This window comes from Peromyscus maniculatus, chromosome 4 (genome assembly GCF_049852395.1).
Source record: "Peromyscus maniculatus bairdii isolate BWxNUB_F1_BW_parent chromosome 4, HU_Pman_BW_mat_3.1, whole genome shotgun sequence".
Taxonomy (NCBI): Eukaryota; Metazoa; Chordata; class Mammalia; order Rodentia; family Cricetidae; genus Peromyscus; species Peromyscus maniculatus.
In genome coordinates, this window is record NC_134855.1 from 81076040 (window position 1) to 81098754 (window position 22715).

At 40.2% G+C, this 22715-nt stretch overlaps 1 protein-coding gene across 2 annotated transcripts in view; it reads right to left on the reverse strand.

The window, feature by feature from the left end:
* Positions 1–12458: 12458 nt before the first annotated feature.
* Positions 12459–22715, reverse strand: part of Qser1 (glutamine and serine rich 1) — a 64969-nt gene continuing 54712 nt past the window's right edge. For both annotated transcript variants that reach the window (XM_076570217.1, XM_006975876.4), the window contains exons 10-12: positions 20651–20803; positions 18580–18675; positions 12459–16331 (exon numbers count right to left, since the gene is read on the reverse strand). In XM_076570217.1, the coding sequence (XP_076426332.1) occupies positions 16191–16331; positions 18580–18675; positions 20651–20803 (390 nt within the window). In that variant the 3' untranslated portion in view covers positions 12459–16190. The remainder of the gene's footprint in view (positions 16332–18579; positions 18676–20650; positions 20804–22715) is intronic.

Sequence of the window (22715 nt, forward strand, 5' to 3'; positions counted from 1 at the left end):
CTCTTGAGAGTGCTGGGATTAAAGGGCATGTGTAGGTTGGCCTTGAATTTCTGGGCTTAAGCAATCCTCCTGCCTCAGTTTCCTGCCTAGCGGGGACTACAGGTGATTGCTACCTTGAGCACTCCTCCATAGCCTCTTGAGCACTTGGTAGACTCTGCAGTAGGTCCTGGCTCCTGCCTTGATTCCTCTTGGGCGATGGGCTGGAAGATAAAATAACTCAAGTTGCTTTAGTTCACAGTGCTTTATCACATCAATAGACACCCCAACTAAGACAAGCACCTTTTTTTTTTCTTTTAAGACAGACTACTATTCCATTATATCACATTTTCTGTTCATCCCTATGCTTCATCGCAGATCTCCCCCACCTCCCCATCCACCCAACTTTGTGTAAGCTTGAATGCATGCTCTTGTGGGTGCACTTGCTCTGTCTGTCTCTTCAACTCCTCACACCCAGTTTGGATTGACACAGGGTCTGCCTTGGAGTGTGGTTCCCATACCAGGGGTCATTCCTCTAAAGAAAACTGACTCTCTCCCAGAAGCTATCAAAAGCCAACAGCTTCTCAGCTGGAGATGGGACTTTGTGCCCACCTCCCCTCCTCCATGCTGGGATTTTTGTTGGCTTGAGTGTGGGTAGGTTTTACATGTGTTGTCACAATCACTGTCACTTCATATGTACATCTGCCTGTTGTGTCTGGGAAATGCTTTTCTGGGGAGGGTTATTTGTTTTCTGTCATCTAGGTGTCATGTTTTCCTTATCCATTCATCTATTATTAGTGGGCATTCTAGCTGTTTCTACAGCTTTTTGTTTGTTTGGTGAGACAGGGTTTCTCTGTGTAGCCCTGGCTGTCCTGGAACTCACTCTGTAGATCAGGCTGGCCTCAAACTCAGAGATCCGCCTGCCTCTGCCTCCAGAGTGCTTGGATCAAGGGCGTGAGCCACCACTGCTTTTTTGTTTGTTTGTTTTTGTTTTTGGAGCTGAGGATCAAACCTAGGGCCTTGCACTTGCTAGGCAAGCACTCTACCACTGAGCTAAATCCCCAACTGCTTGGCTGTTTCCACTTCTTGATGCTTGTGAATAATGCTCCACTGAACATGGATGTGCAAATATCTCTTAAAGATTCCATTTTCAGAGCTGGAGAAAGAGTTCAGTGATCGAACATTTGCTTTGAGGGGCTGGCTCAGAGGTTAAGAGCACCAGCTGCTCTCCCAGAGGTCCTGAATTCAATTCCCAGCAACCACATGGTGGCTCATGACCACCTATAATGAGATCTGGTCCTCTCTTCTGGCGTGCAGGTGTACATGCAGGCAGAACACTGTATACATAATAAATAAATAAATTTTAAAGATTCATTTATTATGTACACAGAAGAGGGCACCAGATCTCATTACAGATGGTTGTGAGCCACCATGTGGGTGCTGGGAATTGAACTCAGGACCTCTGGAAGAACAGTTGGTGCTCTTAACCTCTGAGCCATCTCACCAGCCCAGTATAGATAAATTAAAAAAAAAAAACAAACTTGCATATATAAGACCAAGTTTCATACCCAGCACCTCAAATACACACACTCAAAGAGATCCTTTCTTCAGATCATTGGTTATATACCCAGAAGTGAGATGCCTGTATCATAGTGTAATTTTGTTTAGTTTTTTTGAGGAACTTCTCTTTTTTTTCAGTAATGGTCATGCCATTTTACATTTCCACCAGCAATGTACTGGAGTTCAGACTTTTCTGACTGAAAAATCACTGACATTTTAAATTTTGCATGTCTTTAATGATTTAGTGGTCCTGAGAATCTTTTCATTTCCTCCCAGTGATGAAGCTGGAATTCAGAGCGTTGTACAAGTGAAGCAAGAGATTAAGCCACCAACAGATTACCTTGTTGCATTACAATAAAACCCTTTTTGTCTTTGCAAGTGCTCACTACTGACTTTTATATTCCCAACTCCTGACAAAACTTTAAGATTAGCCAGGAATTAGCTCATGCCTTTAATCCCAGCACTTGGGAGGCTGAAGCAGGCAAATCTCTTTGAGTTAGGTCTACATAGTGAGTTCCAGGCCAGCCAGAGCTACACAGTGAAACCCTGTCTCAAAAATCCAAACCAAAACAAATAAAAAACCCCTTTTAGGGTTGATGATATAGCTCAGTTGGCAGAATGTTTGGCATAGACTAGGTTGTGATGGCATACTTTTAAAAAGGAAGAAACCATTCGGAGATTCTGAACTTGAAAAGTACAATACCAAGCCATGAGTGGTGGAGCACACCTTTAATCTCAGCACTTGAGAGCTAGCATAGCCTACAGAGTAAGCTTCTGGACAGCCAGGGCTACACAGAGAAACCCTGTTTGGGAAAAAAAAGATTATTTTAAGTGTTTTTCACAGTGTGTGTGTGTGTGTGTGTGTGTGTGTGTGTGTGTGTGTGTGTGTGTATGTGTGTGTACACATACAGGCACAAGTCACAGTGCACACGTGGAAGTCAGAGGACAGCTTCTGAGAGATCCTTACACTATGTAGGTCCCAGGAATGGAATTCAAGTCATCAGCCTTGGCAGCAGGCGCCTTTACCTGCTGAGGCATCTTGCCAGCCCACATATTAGTTTTGTTTTTAAATTTTATTTTTCCGTTGAATTGCATGCACTCTTCAAAATCATTCTCGGGTGCCATCCACTTTTTTCCCAGAATTATTTTATGCATGTTTTGCCTGCACATGTATGTATGTGGACACTATGTGTGTGCCTGGTGCATGTCAAAGTCAGAAGAGGGGACAGATGTTCTAGAACTGAAGTTACAGATGGTGGGAAACACTGTGTGGGTGCTGAACCCAGGTCCTCTGGAAAAGCAACAGGTGTTCTTAACTGCTGAGCCAACTCTCCAGCCCCAAGCCCCATTTTTCTTGTGAGACACAGTCTGGATATGTAGCTCTCACTGTCCTGGAACTCTATGTAGACACGGCTGACCTCAAACTCACAGAGATCTGCTTGTCTCTGTCTCCTAAGAGATATTAGGTGGTTCCTATCTGATCTGTTTACTTATTTTGAATGCTGGGGATCCAACCCAGGACCTGACACAGGCTAGGCAAGATATACCTCCATCCCTATTAAAATGACTTTAAGAGCAATTGTATGAAATATGTAGACACTGTGTTCTTGGGGCCTATGGACATGTAACAGTACAAGAGTGTTCTGTGGAAGCAAAGCTGTATTGTGCTAAGGAACTAACTCCAAATGATAAACTAAAAATCACAGCACTGTATTGTTAGGATTCTTACATTAGGAGAGGCTGGCTGTTTGACAATACAACAACAACAACAAAAAGTGAAGAGAGCTATATAATAAGGTGACATTTCCATACATTATCAGGATGAAGTGTCTGAGCCTGCCGACCATCAGCTGGAAAGCTGGGTGGAGGCGTGTGGATTGTAGAGACAGTGAAGAAGACAGAAAAGAGTCGAGAGGACTGCCGGTCAATGTCAGACAGCCCCGAGTTTATTTCACAGCCAGCTTACGTACAGCCTTGAAGGACAGAAGTAAAACAATGCACAGCACAGGCATTCAGCCACTATCTATCCCGTCCTTGAGTCAAGGAGCAGGCAGTGTCATTTTCTATCTCAATGTACCTCCGGCTGGCATCAGCAGCCTGCATCTAGCTGGATAATATGTTCCTTCCCATGGGCTAATCAAAACTTTCTCACAGCCCTTCAAGGAGACTCTGTGGGCTAATCAGGACTCTCTCACAGCCCTGGAGCAAGCAAGCTTGAACTCTATTGACTCAGAGTAGACTACAGATTCAAACTGGGAAACTGAGTCACTTGTGGGCTCCTACATAACTTATATATACGTGGTAAATTCTAGAGCAATTACCCCAAACAAAAATTATAGTGAAAAAATAATAATTTCAAGGCTATATCAGAAAACATTTACTAGCTGAGCATGGTGGCATGTGTCCTTAACCCCAGCACTCAGGAGCCGAAGCAGGCAGATTTCTGGGTTTTAGGCCAGCCTGATCTACATAGGGAGTTCCAAGATAGCCAGGGCTGTGTAGAGAGACCATGTCTCAAAATATAAAGAAAAAAAGAAAACATTAACTTAGTTGGACTTGGTGAAACACAGCTGTAATCCTGGCACTGAGGAGCCTGAGGAAGAAGGATTAATATGAGGAGTTCAGGTCCAGTCTGGGCTCCAGGGAGACCCTAGCTCAACAAACAAGTAAACAAACCAAAGAAGAGAAATGTCAAAGTAGGGCTGAACCCTTGAAGCCCTCACCCGTGAGGTGGCTCACACCATTTGTAACTCGTTTCAAGGGATTTGATACCCTCTTCCGGCCTCCATGAATATTGTATGTACACAGTACACAGACACATATATAAGCAAAATATCAAAAAAATGTATTTGGTAGGAGTATAGGCAAGTGATGCATACTTAACATGTACAAGGTCCTGGGGATTCAATTCATAGCACTAATAAGTAAATAAATATTGAAAATAAAATCAAAGAAAAATGTATCACGCAGACAGCAACTACAGAAAAGCTTAGTGGGCATACAAATGTAAGAAACTTTCAGTGGCAGGCTAGGTGACTTCCCGGTGATCTTAGCGCCTAGGAGGCTCAGGTGGAGGTAATGCTAAATTTGAGGCTAACCTAGTCTACATAGTAAGATCCAGGACAGTGTAGGCTACTTGTTCTCAGAAATAAATAAAAAGGGGAGAGACATTTACATTTAAATAAACAGCCTCCAAGAAGCTATCACCTGGGTGCTGGAGAAACATCTCAGTGGTTAAGAGCACATATTGTCCTTGCAGAGAACCCAAGTTCAGTTCCCAGCATCCATTATCAGGCAGATCACAACTGCCTGTAACTCCAGCCCCAGGAGATCTGACACACTTTTGTCCTCCTCATATGCAGATATATACACATACACATTAAAAATAAAAAACAAAACAACAACAACAAAACCCTGCAGCTGTCCCTCACACTGGAGTGGGACTTTGCAGTGATGCAGCTGTTTTAGGGTCTTTCATGCACCTGTAAGCAAGCCAGATCAACTCTGGTTCACCATAACTGGACTTGCATGGAGCCACACCTTTGGCCTGTCATTGGTGCTCTCTGGGGTGAACAGGCACTTTTTACATCTCCCCAAGAATAAACACAACACTAAAGGCTGGAAGCACAGGTTTGGAGAGTTGGCTGGCTTGGTTTCTGCTGAGCCTCTCCTGTTTGCATAGGCTACCTTCTCACCGCACATACCCCTGTTGTTTCTACCTCACCTTTAATTCCAGCAGAGGCAGATGACTTCCTGTGAGTTTGAGGCTAGCCTGATGTACAGAGAGACTGTTTGAAACAAAATTACTACCATTACTGTGGGATTTGTTATCCACCCTTATTTAATCTTAATTACCTCTTTAGAGACCCTGTTTGCACGTAGACTCACAGGCCTGTAATGTATGGCTAGAACTGGAGGACGTGGTAAGCAAAATGAGCCATACTCACATATTGTGTTCTCATGTGGAATCTGAATTTGTGTGTACGTGCGTGTGTGCAATCATGAAAGTAGAGATGGGATAAGGGAAGAGATTTCTTGTTAATGATTTTTATTTTTATTTTAAGTGCGTTGGTATGTTTGTGCACATACCTGCATGCATGTCTGTGTAAAGGTGTCAAATTCCCTGGAGCTGCAATTACAGGCAGTGGTGAGCTGCCATGTGGGTGCTGGGAAGTGAATCCAAGTCCTCTAGAAGAGCAGCCAGTGCTCTTAACCCCTGAGCCAGAGGGAAGAGTTCTTAAAAAGGACAGGGAAAGGGTGATAGAATCCATGTAATGTGAAAACTGAAGACAGAACTATTTTAAAAGGGGACTAGCAAAAGGTATTAGGAGATGAGGGAGGATTAGGGGGATGAATAAGACCAAAATATGATATATAGTCTATAATGAAACAAATTACTTTGTATGCTGTAGTTTTTGGTTTTGTTTTTTTCTCTTTTGGGGGTCTGCCACCCAGCTCCCAAATAAATACAGAGAAACTTATTCTTACTAATGAATGCCCAGCCTTAGCTTGGCTTATTTCTAGCCAGTTTTTCTTAAATTATTCTGTCATATCTTTTGCTTCTGTGCTTTTTATCTTTCTCTATTTCTGTATACTTCTTACTCCATGGCTTGCTGTGTAGCTGGGTGGCCAGCCCCTGGAGTCCTCCTTTCCTTTTCCTTTTCTTACTGGTGGAAGTATTAAGTAAACTCCACGTAGTTAAAAGGGAGGTTTATTATGTGGGGTAACTTACAAGTAAAGGGACAGGTTACAGGGTCTTGGAGAGGTGAAGTGCAGTCCAGTGGTGTTCTCTGCTTGGTCTACATCCAGCATCCAGGATCCAGTAACCAAGAGAGCTGGCATATCTGGATCTCAGGTCTTAAGAGCTCCTGTCTCGCCCCACCTTGTAGGCATGACAGTTACTGGAAGCCTCAATGGGGGTAGTACTTCCAGGTCAAAGCTGGAACCCACTATATTTTCTTGATCCTTGATCCTTTTTTCTTCCAGATTTCTTCTCCTATTTATTCTCTCTGCCTGCCAGTCCCACCTATCCATTCTCCTGCCTTGCTATTGGCCATTCAGCTCTTTATTAGACCAATCAGGTGTTTTAGACAGGCAAAGTAACACAGCTTCACAGAGTTAAACAAATGCAACATAAAAGAAGGCAACACATCTTTGCATCATTAAACAAATGCTCCACAGCATAAACAAATGTAACACACTTTAAAATACTATTCCACATTTCTCCCTTTTGTTAAATAAAAATGAAAAGTTTTAACTTTAACATAGTAAAATTATACACAACAGAAACAATTATCAAGCAGGAATTAGTCTATTTGTATTTAGCAAATACAGAGAAAACACTCCACCATCTATCCAATCTTAGGGATTCCAAAGTTTTATACCTAATTTACTTTCTATCATAACTTAGGAAAACTGAAACTCTAATTATTTAGTCTTTGACTCCATCAAAGACCCAGAAGGATATAATATTACCTGAGTAAACAGGAATTACATTGCAAGCAACTTCCAAAACTCTAGAGATGACAGAGACATCTACTACCTGGACAGTCACCCAAAGTTCCTCTGCAATATTGGGACATCCATCTTCAGCCTACAGGTCTAGAGTATCTGGCTGGCTTTACAGTGAAGCAGGAAATTTGAAGGACTGTCCTGCCTTGTATTGGCAAAGTTCATCAGTCACTTTCCTTTGTGTCCTGCAGAAGATCTGGCAGACTCTTCTTTAAAGCAGGAACCATGAAGGACTATTCTGCCTTGTTTTGGCAAAGTTCAGCAGTCACTTTCCTGTGGGTCCTGTGTGTCTACTCTGCATGGCACACTGTAAAGAGTTAAGATAAAAACAGTTTCTTGCCCAAATGGCTAGCCTTGCCACAATGAAACAAACTCCTATCGAGTTTCTTTGATGCCCATTATCCTTTAATGAAATAAATTGGTACTTCTAGGGGCAGATGTGTTTCATTGTCATGAAAAACCTTAAACATCTTAAATGTCATATTCTGGAGGTCTTTGAAGTATCTGAAAATCATCTGTCTAAAATATACCTGTTTAACCTTGAAAACATACCTAATGCAATTTGATTATTATAGATTACTAACCTTGTTTCTTAGTTATTGCATTTTTAAATGAGATGCACAAGCACAATACCCCAAACATGAGTAGTAACATATATACAGTATAACAAAAGTAACTTTAAATTTGTATCAATATACCAAAATCTATGCCAATGCAAAATATCTGAAATTAATAGTTGTCTTTTTACCCTATATTCCCCTAAATGGTAACAAACATCCATAACCCACCAAATAACAAAAGACCACCCACACCACTTCTTGGGTGTCATGTTCTCCAGACTGCTTCCTATTGTCTGTGGGCAAAGGCATCTTTAAGTGTCCCTGAGAAAATTTGAGATAATGGCCAAGTACTGGGAAGACCAGCTATAACCTTTTTTGATAGATACCACCTGTCAAGTTTCAGGTCTCTCTTGATCAAACCTGATCAATTAACCTGGAATGAATCCACAGCCTCTTGTTTCCTGTGGAAACAAAAGCAAAACTTCTCCAAAGCATTTTTAACTTCTATTTGATGAATACATTTTTTGACTTCCAATATAAAGTTAAGGCATTCTTTCTTTTTCCAGAGCTGAGGACCGAACCCAGGGCCTTGCGCTTGCTAGGCAAGTGCTCAACCACTGAGCTAAATCCCCAACCCCAAGTTAAGGCGTTCTTAAAATATCTAGGCTGCTTTATTTCAGGTCTTTCAATCCCATGTCTTTTAGCAATTGTCATTTGCTTATCGACAAAACAAAATATTCAAAATCAACACAATAATATACAGGATCCACACTCCCTGTGTATTTCACATCTTACATGCCTTTTTTCTTTTATATTATTGTTTACTGTCTTTAAAGACTTTATTTTTAAACTATTTCTTTCTAAGACTGTCTATACTCATTTTCTTTTCTTTCCTAAGCCTACACCATCGATAAACACCCTGGAACCTGTTTAGAGGTTTTTTTCATCTGGACCTCTTTTACTGCATATCTCTAGTATTTTTTTGACCATGAGGAAACTTTAAACTGCTTAGCCACAGCTGGGTCCTCTGAAAGGCTTTGGTGGCTGGCGCTGCCCGCTTCTAGGTTCCTGAGAGCCAACCCTAGATAAAGCTTGCAGTCCAGTTGGAGGTGTGTTCTAGAATTACTTTTTTTGTTGTTGTTTCTATTTAGCATGAAAAAGGCAGTTTATGTGCTCTACTGTAAGGTAGAGTTTCATAAAGGAGGCATATACTTTTTTTAAAGCTTTCTCAGTCCCTAGGGGTAATTGAGCCTCACGTTGGTACACCAAAATGTAGTTGGTTTTTATTCTTAATCTTTTGGCTCTTTTGGGGCCTGCCACCCAGATGCCAAATAAATCATATGGAGGCTTATTCTTTTTTATGAATGCCCAGCCTTAGCTTGGCTTGTTTCTAGCCAGCATTTCTTGACTCAAAGTAGCCTGTTTACCTTTTGCCTCTGAGCTTTTCTCTATTTCTGTGACCTTTTCTTCACTTCCTACTCCATGGCTTGTTGTGTAGCTGACCCCTGGAGTCCTCTTCTCCTCCTTTTCTTGCTCCTTGCTCCTTTTTCTCCTAGATTTCTCCTTCTATTTATTTGTTCTGCCTGCCAGCCCTGCCTATCTTTTCTCTTGCCTAGCTATTCACCATTTAGCTCTTTATTAGACCAATCAGGTGTTTTAGACAGGCAAAGTAACACAGCTTCACAGAGTTAGATAAATGAAACATAAAAGAATGCAACACATTTTTGCATGATTAAACAAATGTTCTAAATCATAAACAAATGTGACACATTTAAAAATGTTCCACGACAGTATGCTACTTCAAAAATTTATAAAGAGAGATGGGAGGCTAGAGAAGTGGCTCAGTGATTGAGAGCACGTGCTGCTTGGTTTCTGTCTGCAGCACCTACACACACACACACACGCACACACACACACACACACACACACACACACACACACACACACGGCAGCTTTCCACTGTTTGGAACTCTAGTTCTAGAGGACTCAGAGCTCTTCTGGATTCCTTGGGCACTAGGCATGAAATGTACATACATATGTGCAAAAACCCTCATACACATCTGAAAAAAAAAAAGGAAGTCATCCAAAGTAATGAAGGGTTGTGAAGAGAGCAGTGGGAAGTTAGCTGAGTTTTGTTGTTTCCTTGTCCAAATATTTCTAGAAGCCAAACTAAACAGTAACCTTCATTTGGATAAAAACAGTCACCTCTGCAAGCATCACAGCTATGTGTAAAACACATAAGGCATTTTCTTGACTCTTGATTAACATCAGAAAATTGATAAGGTTTAACAGACCAATATGTAATTGTATCTTCTTTCATTTGAAACCACTCAGCACTGAATTATTCATCATAGGCGAAGAGAATTTTATATATATACTAAAAATGATCAATAACCTAGCTCAGCCTTACTTTCTGTAGTATGCTTTTCATTTTGGTTAACATGGTTCTTTTTGAAATTGGTTTACTTAAAGCTAAGCAATAGAAGAGGGTAATCCATAATGCCAAGCCTTCTGACTCTCCCACAGTGGGAACTGAAGGCATATTTTAGGCCTTCATCAACTTTGTAGAAGAAAAGATTATCTACTCTTTTTCCACAATGACTTTTTCTTTCTCTTTCATTAACAACAAAGCAAGAACAGATTTTTTTTCTAATAAAGTATTTCTATTTGGAAGACAAAAAAAAATGTAGAGGTATTATTTTTAATTAAATTTTGTGTATGATGGGATAGAGGATGCAAGCCAATGAGCATGTGTGGAGACAATTCTGTAGAGCCCCATTCTCCTAACAGCTTTACATGGATTCCAGGGCTCAAATTCAGGTCATTGGGCTTGTGAGGAATGTTTTAAGTGCTGAGCCACCTCACAGGCCCAGAAAAATTATCCCAAGGAGAGTTAAATAATTGACCCCAGAAAACTTCTCTGAGATGCTGTGGTGGTTTGAAAGAAAATGGCCTCCAAAGGGAGTGGCACTAATGTGAGGTGTGGCCTTGTTAAGTTGGTGACTGTGGAGGCAGCATTTGAGGTCTCATACATGCTAAAGATAGCACCCAGTCTCAGACTACTTCCTGTTGCCTGCAAGATGTAGGACTCTTTAGCTACTTCTTCAGCACCATGTCTGCCTGCACGCCATATCAATCCATGATAATGGACTGAAACTCTGAACTATAAGTGAGCCACCCTAATTGTTTTCCTTTATAAGAGTTGCCGTGGTCATGGTGTCTCTTCACAGCAATAGAAACCCTAAGACAGATTCCAAATATATTTTACCAAAATGCTAGAACAAGACAGTAATGAAACAACATAGTTTAAGAGCTACCCTTGAGCTTTGCAATACAGATCATTTGATTAACTTTTGTCTTTCAAGACACATTTCTCTGTGTAACCCTGTCTGTCCTGGAACTCAACTCTATAGATTTTGCTGGCCTCAAACTCAGAGATCCTCCTGCCTCTTTCTCCCCAAGTGCGGGTATTAAATGCATGTACAACCACAGCCAGCCTAACTTTCCTTTTTGAGTGCACTGCCTGCATGTATGTGTGTGCACCACGCAAGTACCTGGTATTGGTGGAGGTCAGTAGAGGGTGTTAGATCTTCTGGAGCTGGAGTTATGGGTAGTTGTGAGCTGCCTGGTGGAGGCTGGGAAGAGTACCAGGATTCTCTGTGAAATCATGTGCTCGTAAGCAATGAGCTCTCTCACCAGCCCATGAATGACCATTTCTAAAGTATTATGTGGAAAAATACTAGAACGAACAGCAATTTCAGAGCTAGTAGACCAAAATAGGGCATTTACAGGATCTCAGTGTTAGGGTTAGTACTTTGGCAGGTAACTGATTACTTAATTCCGTGTGTGTGTGTGTGTGTGTGTGTGTGTGTGTGTGTGTATGCCTTGCATGCCTGGTGCCTTTGGAGGTCAGAAGAGGGTGTCAGACCCCCTGGAACTGGAGTTATGAATGGTTGTGAGCTGCCGTGTGGGTGCTAGGAATCAAACAAGAACAGGTACTCTTAATGGCTGAGCCATTTCTCTAGCACCCTCGTCTTTGGGTTTCTATTGCTATGAGGAAAAACCACGACCACAGTAACTCTTATAAAGGGAAACATTTAACTAGGGCTGGCTTACAATGAGGTTTCGTCCATTATCATCAAACTGGGAAGCAATTCTGTATGCAGGCAGATGCTGGAGAGGTAGCTGCAAGTTCTATATCTGGATCCCAAGGCAGTAAGAAGAGTCAGTCAGTGGTCCTGGCTTGAGCTTGGAAACGTCAAACAAGGCCATACCTCTTAACAGTGCCACTCCCTATGGGCCTATGGGATCCGTTTTCATTCAAACCACAACCCTATAAGGCCTTTTTTGTATGAAATAAAGGAATTAAAAAACAGTACTTTTAGTAACCTAAACTAGTTACCCAAGACTAAATGTTGACAATGTCGCTTGAAATACTTGGGCTGCCAGGCAGTGGTGGCGCATGCCTTAAATCCTAACACTCAGGAGGTAGAGGCAGGCAGATCTCTTGAGTTCGAGGTCAGCCTGTTCTACAGAGTGAGTTCCAGGACAGCCAGCGTTTAGAGTTTGAGATGTGGTCTCATGATGTAGCCTTGGCTGGCCTCCAACTTTAGACAACTGCGTGCCACTGCCTTCCAAGTGCTGGCACTATATAACCCCAACTTGGAATTCTTTATGTATTCTCCAAGAAACAGGAACACGGTGATACTTTTAGTTATACAATACCTGTTGAGGTCAGCCTAGTCTACAGAGTGAGTTCCACAGAGATACAGTGAGCTACACAGAGAAACCCTGTCGCAAAAAAACCCAAAAACCAAAGGCAGGGGGAAAAAAAACCCAAACACAATCTGATTTTGTTTAAAAAATGGTTTTCATTTTAATGATCTGAGTTAGTAACAAATATACAAAATTGTCTTTCACATTTCCACACATGGAATAATGGACCAATTGAAAATTCTGGACTACAAATGCAGGTTTCTTTGTATCCTTAGGCTTAGTTTTGTTTTTGTTTTTTTTTTATAAATAGAGGTGATTTTCAAAAACATGCATTTGTGAACACAGATGTGAAAAGTTGTGCATCTGTGTTAATGCATGAACAAGAGTTATACATCGTTCATTTGTGCAGTTGTATCAAGTGTACCTGACACAGGAGCAGCTATCCTGGGCGATTTCATTGTATCTGAAAAGCATTTTTGTGAAAACAAAACATTTAAAACAAAAAATTACATTCTGTGACTACATTAAGATTTATAACCTCCACATCTGACACAAAGCTGCACCAGTATCCGAGTGCTGACCTCATCAGGGCATCAAGTATGCAGAGATCAGACCGTAAGGGAAGTGAGGAGACTCTCCAACCATTCACCTGAACCAGCAATGGACACCAACACACAAACAAAAACAACTCATGGGTATATCCTAAGAGCTATAGGTTGGAATTTATCTGCCTCAAGGAAAATAAATAGTAAATAGAAAAATTAATTTTAAAATGTGAAGCTTTGAAAATAGCCCTAAAGTGTAAACCCATCTATAAATTTTCAAGTTTTAGATATTTAAATAAATTTAGAACTTTCAAAATTATACAAAAATGTATTAAACATTTAAAAATAGGATTATTTCGTGTCTTACCAGTATTTTCAATTTGGCAAAATCATAGGAAAATGGATAGCTTCTAGATCAACTTAACATGACAAATCATAAATTCAGACTTATTAGGGGTCAAGTAGTAACTGGGTTAAATTATCAAAATGGCAAGGAGGCCCCTTTGGCAACTTTGTTCTGGGCTAGTAACAAATATCAACACATATTACCTTTTATATGAAATTACTCCAGATCTCTATGTGCAATGAGGGATGGGGGATTGGGGAGAAAACCCAGAGCCTTGGACATTCTAGCCAAGTGCTCTGCACTGAGCTAAATCCCCAACCCTCCAGATCTCTATAGGTAGAGTCCAATCTTTAACACCTTCCTATCTTGTGGCAACATGTGCTTTACCTTTTTCTACAACCTAAATGTTTTCCTATATCATACATTTCAAATTTCCTGGCAAACACTACTGGCAAACCAACTAAGAATTTATTTAGCTTCCTACAAAGGACTGGTGTATGGTTGTTAGCACAGTCCTACTTTTCTCTAAGGCCGGTGGTTGATGTTTTCCTATGCGATATAGAATAAGTGAGGTGATACTGTATCTCAACAACAGGGTCTCTGAGGGAGGACCAGAGGACTTGGTCTTCTGCATTGGGAACTGTAGTTTATGAATGGGAATACAAATGTAAACTAGTCAGGGGCAACTGCAGGTCAAAAGAAAATGGAGAGCCAGGCATGGTGGCACATGCCTATAATCCCAGCATTCTGGAGGCTGAGGCAGGGGGATTGCTATGAACTTAGAGCCAACTTGGCCTACACAGTGAGTTCTAGACCAGCCTGGGCTAAAGTATGAGACCCTGCTTTAAACCGCAATAAAAAAAAATAGAAATGTATATTTTTGTGGTAAGATTAACCTTACATTCATTCATGAAAATGAAATTCAAACATATACTTCATACTTTATAATTCAAGATGAAGGTAAAGGTGTATAGGCATACCAACTCCATGTTGGAAACACACTGACTGTGCCCAGGGTCAATATTATCAGAATGGAATGTGGCTGCTTTCTGCTCTCCTCTGCTTGTAAAATGAATCTCATGATTTTCGACCCTGGAGAGAAACTTTCCATTACTTGGTACTACTGAGTCTAACAGTAGGTACAAATGTTAAGGAAATTGCTTTTAATAAGATAATCACCAGAAATAAATGTTAGCATAACTCATGCTCATTTTCACCCAATGTAACAATGTTTTATTCTTAAATCAAGTGGCATGTTCACTTCAACTCTTGTCGGCTTACTGCCTGTTCTCAAATGGAGACAACAGGCTTATCCATGTAAGTATGTCTTATTTGGACAGTAACACTGCTTTCTAGACAAGGAGTAAGGCACTAAATGGTGGTAAAATAAACAAAGGTAGGATGATTTACTTCTTTAGAATCCTAGAAAACGACGATCCTTTAGAATGACACTATTAAATCTTCTTCACAAACAAGGCATCCTGTTGGCAACAACAACAACAAAAAAAAAACAACGCAAGGTCATGTTGAACCTAATACATTCACTGTCTTAGCTAAACCACTGAAATGCTGTAAAACTTAAGAAAGCTACACTAGTGTGCTAAAGATTAAAGGCACCAAAGGAGAACTCCACTTCCAGTTCTGAGAGCTAGGAAAGCTGTGTGTAACACTGCATACCATCTTTATTAATTTTTCGTGTGTATGTGTATGAGTGTGCATGAGGACATGACTCACAGAAGTTGGTTCTCTTTTCCACAGTGTGGGTCTTGGGAATCAAACTCAGTTTGTCAGGCTTGGCTGCAAGTGCCTTTACCAACTGGGCCATCAGAATGTATCACTAGTTAAGTTTTTGTTTGTTTGTTTGTTTGTTTTTGGGACAAGGTCTTAGTATGTAGCTCTGGCTGTCCTGGAGCTCACCATGTAGAACCAGCTGGCCTTGAACTCAACAGGCTAGCCTGGAGCTCACAGAGAGCCACCTGCCTCTGCCTCCCATGTGCTGGGATGAAAGACGTGCCTACTACACCTGGGAGTAGTTAATTTTTACTTTGACAAATCAGTATAAATCAAGTGCTAGTTTGGTAAGAAATTTATTTCATGAAATATGAAATTAGTGCAGTGTTTCACACAGTCCCGTTTGTTTATAAAGCTAAACTAATTCTAGCACCAAATGAGTATTCTGAATAACAACAGGGCAAACAAAAACAGCCACCTCCAGACAGAATCTACCACGCAAACGACATGTATCTACACAGGGTTTACTGAAAACAATGAAGTATGGATAGAAAAATTAAAACCACATTTCCTTTGTGAAAAATACAACTATTAGTAAAATAAAATGTACAATTGAAAATTTTCCAAACACATTATAAACAAAAATACTTTTCATTAAAACAGGGAAAATAGTACGTCACTTTTTTTCATCACAATAGAACTTGACACGAAAAGCAGTCACAGAATTGCACAGTTCCACACCCAGTTTCCTGGACATGTTAAAGGACTCCACAGAGCAGAACGCAGCTTCTGAGTTCCATGTTTTAAACTGAAGACACTCTCACACAGGATGTCACACCATACCAGATCCATCTACACAATGTACACTACTTTGAACACTGTGACCAGGCGAATGCTTTCTGCCACCTCTTTCGTTCTGACACCAGTCATGGGGGAAGTCAGGTCACTTCAATGTTATTTCTCCAGCAATAAAATTATACTTAGTGCATGCTTATCATTTGTCAAAAGATGTCTCTGAAAATAAAAAACTCAGTCACCCCACAGTTTAAAAAGTAGAAAAATCATTCATTCGGATAAAAGGACTGACTGGCTTCTGTGGCAGCACCACTGTCCTCAGCAAAGGTCCTGGTCAAAGTCCCCTATGGTACTGGGCATGTCTGCAAGAGACCACTGCTGAAGATTTGATTATCTGTGACACTATGACATTTCATTAGTGCTATAAAAAGGTGGGATTTTGTGGAAATGTTAGGAACATTTCTGTTGTACATGATTTAGAAGTTCTCCAAATTTTTCAAATAGATCCTCCACCCACTTTACATTTTTCATACAAAGTTGAACAATTTCTTCCTGTCCTAAATCTTCATTTTTTTTCTGCACAGACGATATCTAAAATAAAGAAATAAGTTGCTGCATTAGTTTACACAGACCACTTTTTTTAGACTTAAATGCTTTCTAAGGTCTTATTAATGCACCTTCAAGTACTTACTTTTTAAATTTATTTATTTTTATGCACATTGGTATTCTGCCTGCATGCATGTCTATGTGAAGGAGTTGGAACCCCTGGACCAGGAATTACAGACAGGTATAAGATGTCATCAAATAGGCGTGAACTGGGAAGCAAACCTGGGGTTCTCTGGAAGAGCAGCCAGTGCTCTTAACCATTGAGCCTTCTCTCTAGCCCATTATTATTATTTAAAGTGATACGGCCTTACTATGTAGTCTTGGCTGACCCAGAACTCACTATATAGACCAGGCTTTGAACTCAGTGATCCACCTGCCTCTGCCTTCTAAGTGTCAGGATTAAAGGCATGAACCAGCTTTTGGACTAATTTTTTTCACCCATCCTTATTCCCAGCCATAGCAAATGGTTATTTCAGATGAGTTTTGATGAAATCAAATCCTGTTATCTTGGCTCCACGGGGTGGGTAAATGTCTTGGTAAAGTGCTTCATGCTTTCTAATTCCTTCCAACTATATTAAAAAGCAATGATACATACTGTTGTATATAAAATGCCTACAGAGGCTATAAGAGGGTGTCAGATTCCTTGGAACAGAAGTTACAGATGGTTATAAGCCACCATATGGGTGCTACGAATTGAACCCATGTCTCCAGAGCAGCTGGTGCTATAAACCGCTGAGCTGTCTCCAGCCCCCACAAATGACAAATACTGATGTCAACTCTATCTCAGACCAGTGTAAAAAGAGTCAACATAGTTTGCATCACCATTTTTGCTTTCTCCTTTGGACTTAGGAACATCTTCTATCTGAGGCTGTTGCCCAACACATCAGGTACAGCTCTGTGCTAATTTAATCTGGTAATTAGAAAACCCAGCACTGTGAGGCTGGAGAGGACTCCGTGGTTAAAAGCAGTTGGTGTTCTTGAAGACCTGGATTTTGTTCCCAGCATCCACATGGTGGCTCACAACTGTCTGTACTCTAGCTCCAGAGGATGCTATGTGCCCTCTTCTGACTCTGAAGACACACTACAAACATGGTGCACATACAAACACACAGGCAAAACCCTTAACCACACAAAATAAAACAGACTGAAAAACAAAAAACAAGAAACTATAGTATTGGTTAGGATAGATGTTACTGAGCCGGGCAGTGGTGGCGCACGCCTTTAATGCCAGCACTCAGGAGGCAGAGGCAGGTGGATCTCTGTGAGTTTGAGACCAACTTGGACTACAGAGTGAGTTCCAAGACAGTCAAGGACTACACAGAGAAACCTGTCTAGAGAAAAACGAAAAACAAACAAACTTCTGCTGATGCCACACATAACCTTCCCATCTCAAAATTTATAACACCGAAAAAGTTGTAATTCTAATCTTCATTTCTCTCTTTTCCTCTTTTTTTTTTTTTTTTTTTTTTTTTTGAGACAGGGTTTCTTTGTGTAGCCCTGGTTGTTGCTCTGTAGACCAGGCTGTTCTTGAACTCACAGAGACTCATCTGCCCCTGCCTTCCAGTGCTGGGATTAAAGACATGTGCTACCATGCCCGGCTCAAAACACCATATATTATGGAATTGTAATCAAATGCTAGCAGCTTAAAAATACTGCCAGTTGTTGGTCGTGGTGGTGCACATCTTTAATCCCAGCACTGAGGAGGCAGAGGCAGATGAATCTCTGTGAGTTCAAGGCCAGCCTGGTCTACAGAGCGAGATCCAGGACAGGCACCAAAACTACACAGAGAAACCCTGTCTAGAAAAACAAATAAACAAAAAATACTGCCAGTTATATCTATCAAGTGAGGAGGCTTTCATGCATATGAACATCAAGAGCAGAGGAACTCAAATCTAGTCATTACTTAGAAAAGAATACAGGCAAGTAAGTGCACACACATTTTATAATTCTTTTTAAAGCATCCACAAACACTGTAGTTAGAATCTCTAAGAAAATTCAGATGCCAGGTGGTGGTGGCACAAGCTTTTAAACCCAGCACTCGGGAGGCAGAGGCAGGCAGAGTTTGAGGCCAGCCTGGTCTACAGAGCGAGTTCCATCACAGCCAGGGATACACAGAGACCCTGTCTCGAAAAACCAAAAACCAAAACAAACCAACAAAAACCAAACCACAAATAAACAAATAGAAAATTCAGAAAAACATATTTCATTTTTAAAAAATTAAAAAAAAAATTACCTCGTTCTTACATATTAGATAAACATGGTATTTATAATGATGGAGTGAATGATATAATGAATATAATTGTATTTTCTCTGGATCAACAGCAAACTCCTAAAAAAGAAAGAAGTTTACAGGTACTTTCCATGTAACAACAGAGCTAAGAATACTAGATCCAAAGTCGAATGACAACTTGGAAAATGACTTATATGGCTAGGTATGAGGCTGTATTGATACACACAGAAAGAGATTAAATATAAACTATATTTTAATTCATCCTTTATCATGTTATGAGTACATGTTATTTGAAAAACTAGCAACTAGAGAAAAATCTAAATAGAAACAGCTTTTTCTTTTGTTGAGCAGGATCTTACTCACCAGCTTTGGCTGGCCTGAGACTCAGCTCCACCTGCCTCTGCCTTCCTAGTGCTGGGGTTACAGGATCTCTGTCTCTTTCTTCAAACTGGGCCCCTGAGGCTGAAGGTTGAGGCTGGCCTTGAACCCCATCCTTCTGCCATCTGCCTCCCAAGTATAGCATGTAAATGTAACCAGTAACTACCATTCTAGATGTAGAGTAAAAGATTTCCTTTATGGCTTCAGTGATAAATGTGGCTGGTGGCACATTACATAGTCTTTCATGCTCTTCCTCTAGGCTAGGCTTCAATATTTAAGTAATATTAATTTCTGACAAGAAAGGAGCCAACCAATACAAATTGACCGACAATATCCACCCCACACTAGTTCCAAAATTTTTTCAATCACCTACAACTTAGATAACTTTGGGTTTATTGTCATGTATATTATTCCATCCTTATGCTCTAAATAAAAATTATATGAAGCATAGATTTTTGACTAGCTTTCACTATGACATGCATAGTTCTTTAGATTTAGTATTTTTGATTATGTATATGGGTGTGACTGAGCCACGTCTCTAGTCCCTACTACTATAACTGTATTTGTTACACTATAAATACACAGGGTTTTGTTGTAGCTGTCTGAGAGACAATCAACGGATCTGTCTCTTCTTTGCAAACAGTAAGTTTAACCCAAGAATCATGCATATGATTTGAATCCTAGCACTCCAGAAGCAGGTGGATCTATGAGTTTAAGCCAGCCTGGTTTATGTAACAAATTCCAGGATAGCATGGTGAGACCTTATCTCAAAAAATGAAAGAAAAATATTAAATACCACAGTTTTGGTTTGTTTTTGAGACAGAGTCTCTCTATATCACCCTGGTTGTCCTAGAACTCATAGAGATCCCACTGCTTCTCTCTGAGATTAAAGGTGTATGACACTGCATCTGGTCCTTGGGATTGCTCTTTTAAACTATGTTGCAATAACTATATACTTTTGGAGTGAATGGATTTCAATGGAAAATACCTTTTCTTTCTTTCTTTCTTTTTTTTCTTTTTAGATAAGGTCTCATATAACACAGGCTACCCTTGAAAGTGCTATGTAGTTGAGGCTGTCCTCAAACTCCAGATCCTTCTGCTTCCACCTACTTAAGTGCTGGGATTCGGGTATGCACCACCAGACCTGAATTACTAAATACAGTTTTTGATGTGAAACTGTTATACTGCAGAACTATTTTCTGAAAAGTTAATAACTTAGACTGTAGAGATAAACAGATGTTATTCTAGTGACTTTACAGATATAACAATATTCAATCTTATGAAGTATATAAACACACTAAAATATGTGTTTCCAAACTATGTGCAGGTAATTCTGAACAGGTAAAAATCAATGAATTTTCTTGTTTACCTCCCCAAAATGCATATATACTTCAAAACATGTTACACTTAAATATTTTTAATAAGTTAAAATAGTTTTAAAGTTATATGCAAACATATAAACTTAAACATGGGATGATCTCCCTTATTAGTCTATCTTATAAACTCTGTGAGCACTCACTATTGCTGGTACAGTTCAAGGCACACACAGGAGAAATAACAGAGTCCCCTCCTCAGAGTGCAGCTGCTTATTCCATCCTGGACGACCCTTCCAGACAGCACATCTGCTGGTGTCAATGGTGTTATGGGAGCTGTGCTAACTGGAAAAGGGATTCATTCATAAGCCATATGTACTTACCTGTGCAGAGTTAGTGGTTGTTTTAGAAGTCCTTAGAGTTTTCTTATTATAAGCTTTGCCATTCATTTTTATTTTAGAAATAGCAGATCCTCCGCTTTTTGCTTTAGAGTCTCGAGTAATAATTGTTAGTTCAGGAAAACTTTCCAAAGCATTCTTTAAAATAATGAAGGATAATAACTGACATTAGAAGAAAACTAACCACAATTTCCAGCCATTCAAAATTCACACACACACAAGCACACACAAACACAAATGCGCGAGGTCACAGTGGGATGCTGTTACAAATTCTTTGAACCTTTTCCCACAGAGTAAGGATTCTGTCTCCCCATTTCTTGAATCTAATTATATGGCCTGATTTGTTTGTGAGTAACAGCACACTATGCTGAAGGAACTCCTGAGTTATTACCAGCAATGCCTCTTTGATTGTGAAATAAGGAAAATAGGGATATAGGCATTTCTTAAAATACCGCTTCCACCCTGACTAATAGCGTGAACCAGAGGCAAACCAGCCCCAGGGAAGTCATCAGACTCTAGATGAGGATGAGGACCAGACAGGAAGAAGCACTGCTGTGTTTCCTGCTGCACTCCTCTGGCTTCTGTGGACTGCACAGAAAGCACCTGTGTGAAAAGATCCCGGAGCAGAGTTTGATGGTGTTCTGACCATAGACAGGGAGCCGCCACTGATGATACACTGGCCACAGGCCACAACCATTTCTAGTCTAGTCTTTAAAATCCACTGACTTACATGCTTCGTAAGTCATTGTGACCTGAAAAGCTACATGCAATAACAGAAGGATCCCTGTAGACAAATGTGATGAGTTTGATCACAGTTTTCTAAAATCAGATTTAGCTAGCAGCAGCATGAATTTTTATGCATTAAGAGTTAAAAGTGCTGGCCGGGCGGTGGTGGTGCACGCCTTTAATCCCAGCACTCGGGAGGCAGAGGCAGGCGGATCTCTGTGAGTTCGAGGCCAGCCTGGTCTCCAAAGAGAGTTCCAGGAAAGGCGCAAAGCTACACAGAGAAACCCTGTCTCGGAAAAAAAAAAAAAAAAAAGGCACCAAATTTATCATAGCTAGTGGAACAAAATATTTCTGCGATCTTTGCTTTATGTGGGGGCTGTATAGAGCACTGAACCTGAGACCTCATGTGTTTGAGGCAAGCATTTCTATCACTCACTGAACTATATACCCCTACCTCTATATTACAAATTTCTTTTGTTTAGATTACTTTTTGTTTGTTTTTGAGATAGAATCTTATTATGCAGGCCAACCTGGCCTGGAACTCATGGTCATCCTCCTGCCTCAACCTCTAGATGTTGAACTTACAGGTATGCTCCACCTTGTTCTGATGGTGCTAATTACTCCTAAAGAAAACATTTTTTCTTAATCTCCTATTTGAAGCATTTCAAAAAATCTTAAGTTTCTTACAAACACATACAATTACCATCAATGGAAAACAAAAACAAACTTTGCCCAAGTAGACATAATCAAATAGTTCTAGATGTTACACATTAAAAAGGAAATCTGGGAAGTTTTCTGGACTGAGTAGCTTTTATGATAAATTTTCTGAATTCAGATTATCTTACAATTCTGTATTTCCGGTAACAAAAGTACAAACTTTTTTTTTTTTTAAAGATGCATTAACATTAAAAACTAGAATTCCTCATTTTTCTGCCTCTGCTTTCTAAGTGTTGGGATTATAGGTATGTTCCTACACGCCCAGCTAATCTTTAATTATAAACATATATATAGTTTAAAAATATTTTAAAATTGGCCGGGCGTTGGTGGCGCACGCCTTTAATCCCAGCACTCGGGAGGCAGAGCCAGGAGGATCTCTGTGAGTTCGAGGCCAGCCTGGACTACCAAGTGAGCTCCAGGAAAGGCGCAAAGCTACACAGAGAAACCCTGTCTCGAAAAACCAAAAAAAAAAAAAAAAAAATTTAAAATTATTTTTAGGCTTATTTTATTATTTTATGTATGAGTATTTTGCCTGAATGTCTATCTGTGAATCACGTGTGTAGCAGAAGAGGAGGGCACTGGAATACAACCTGGGTCCTCTGTAAGA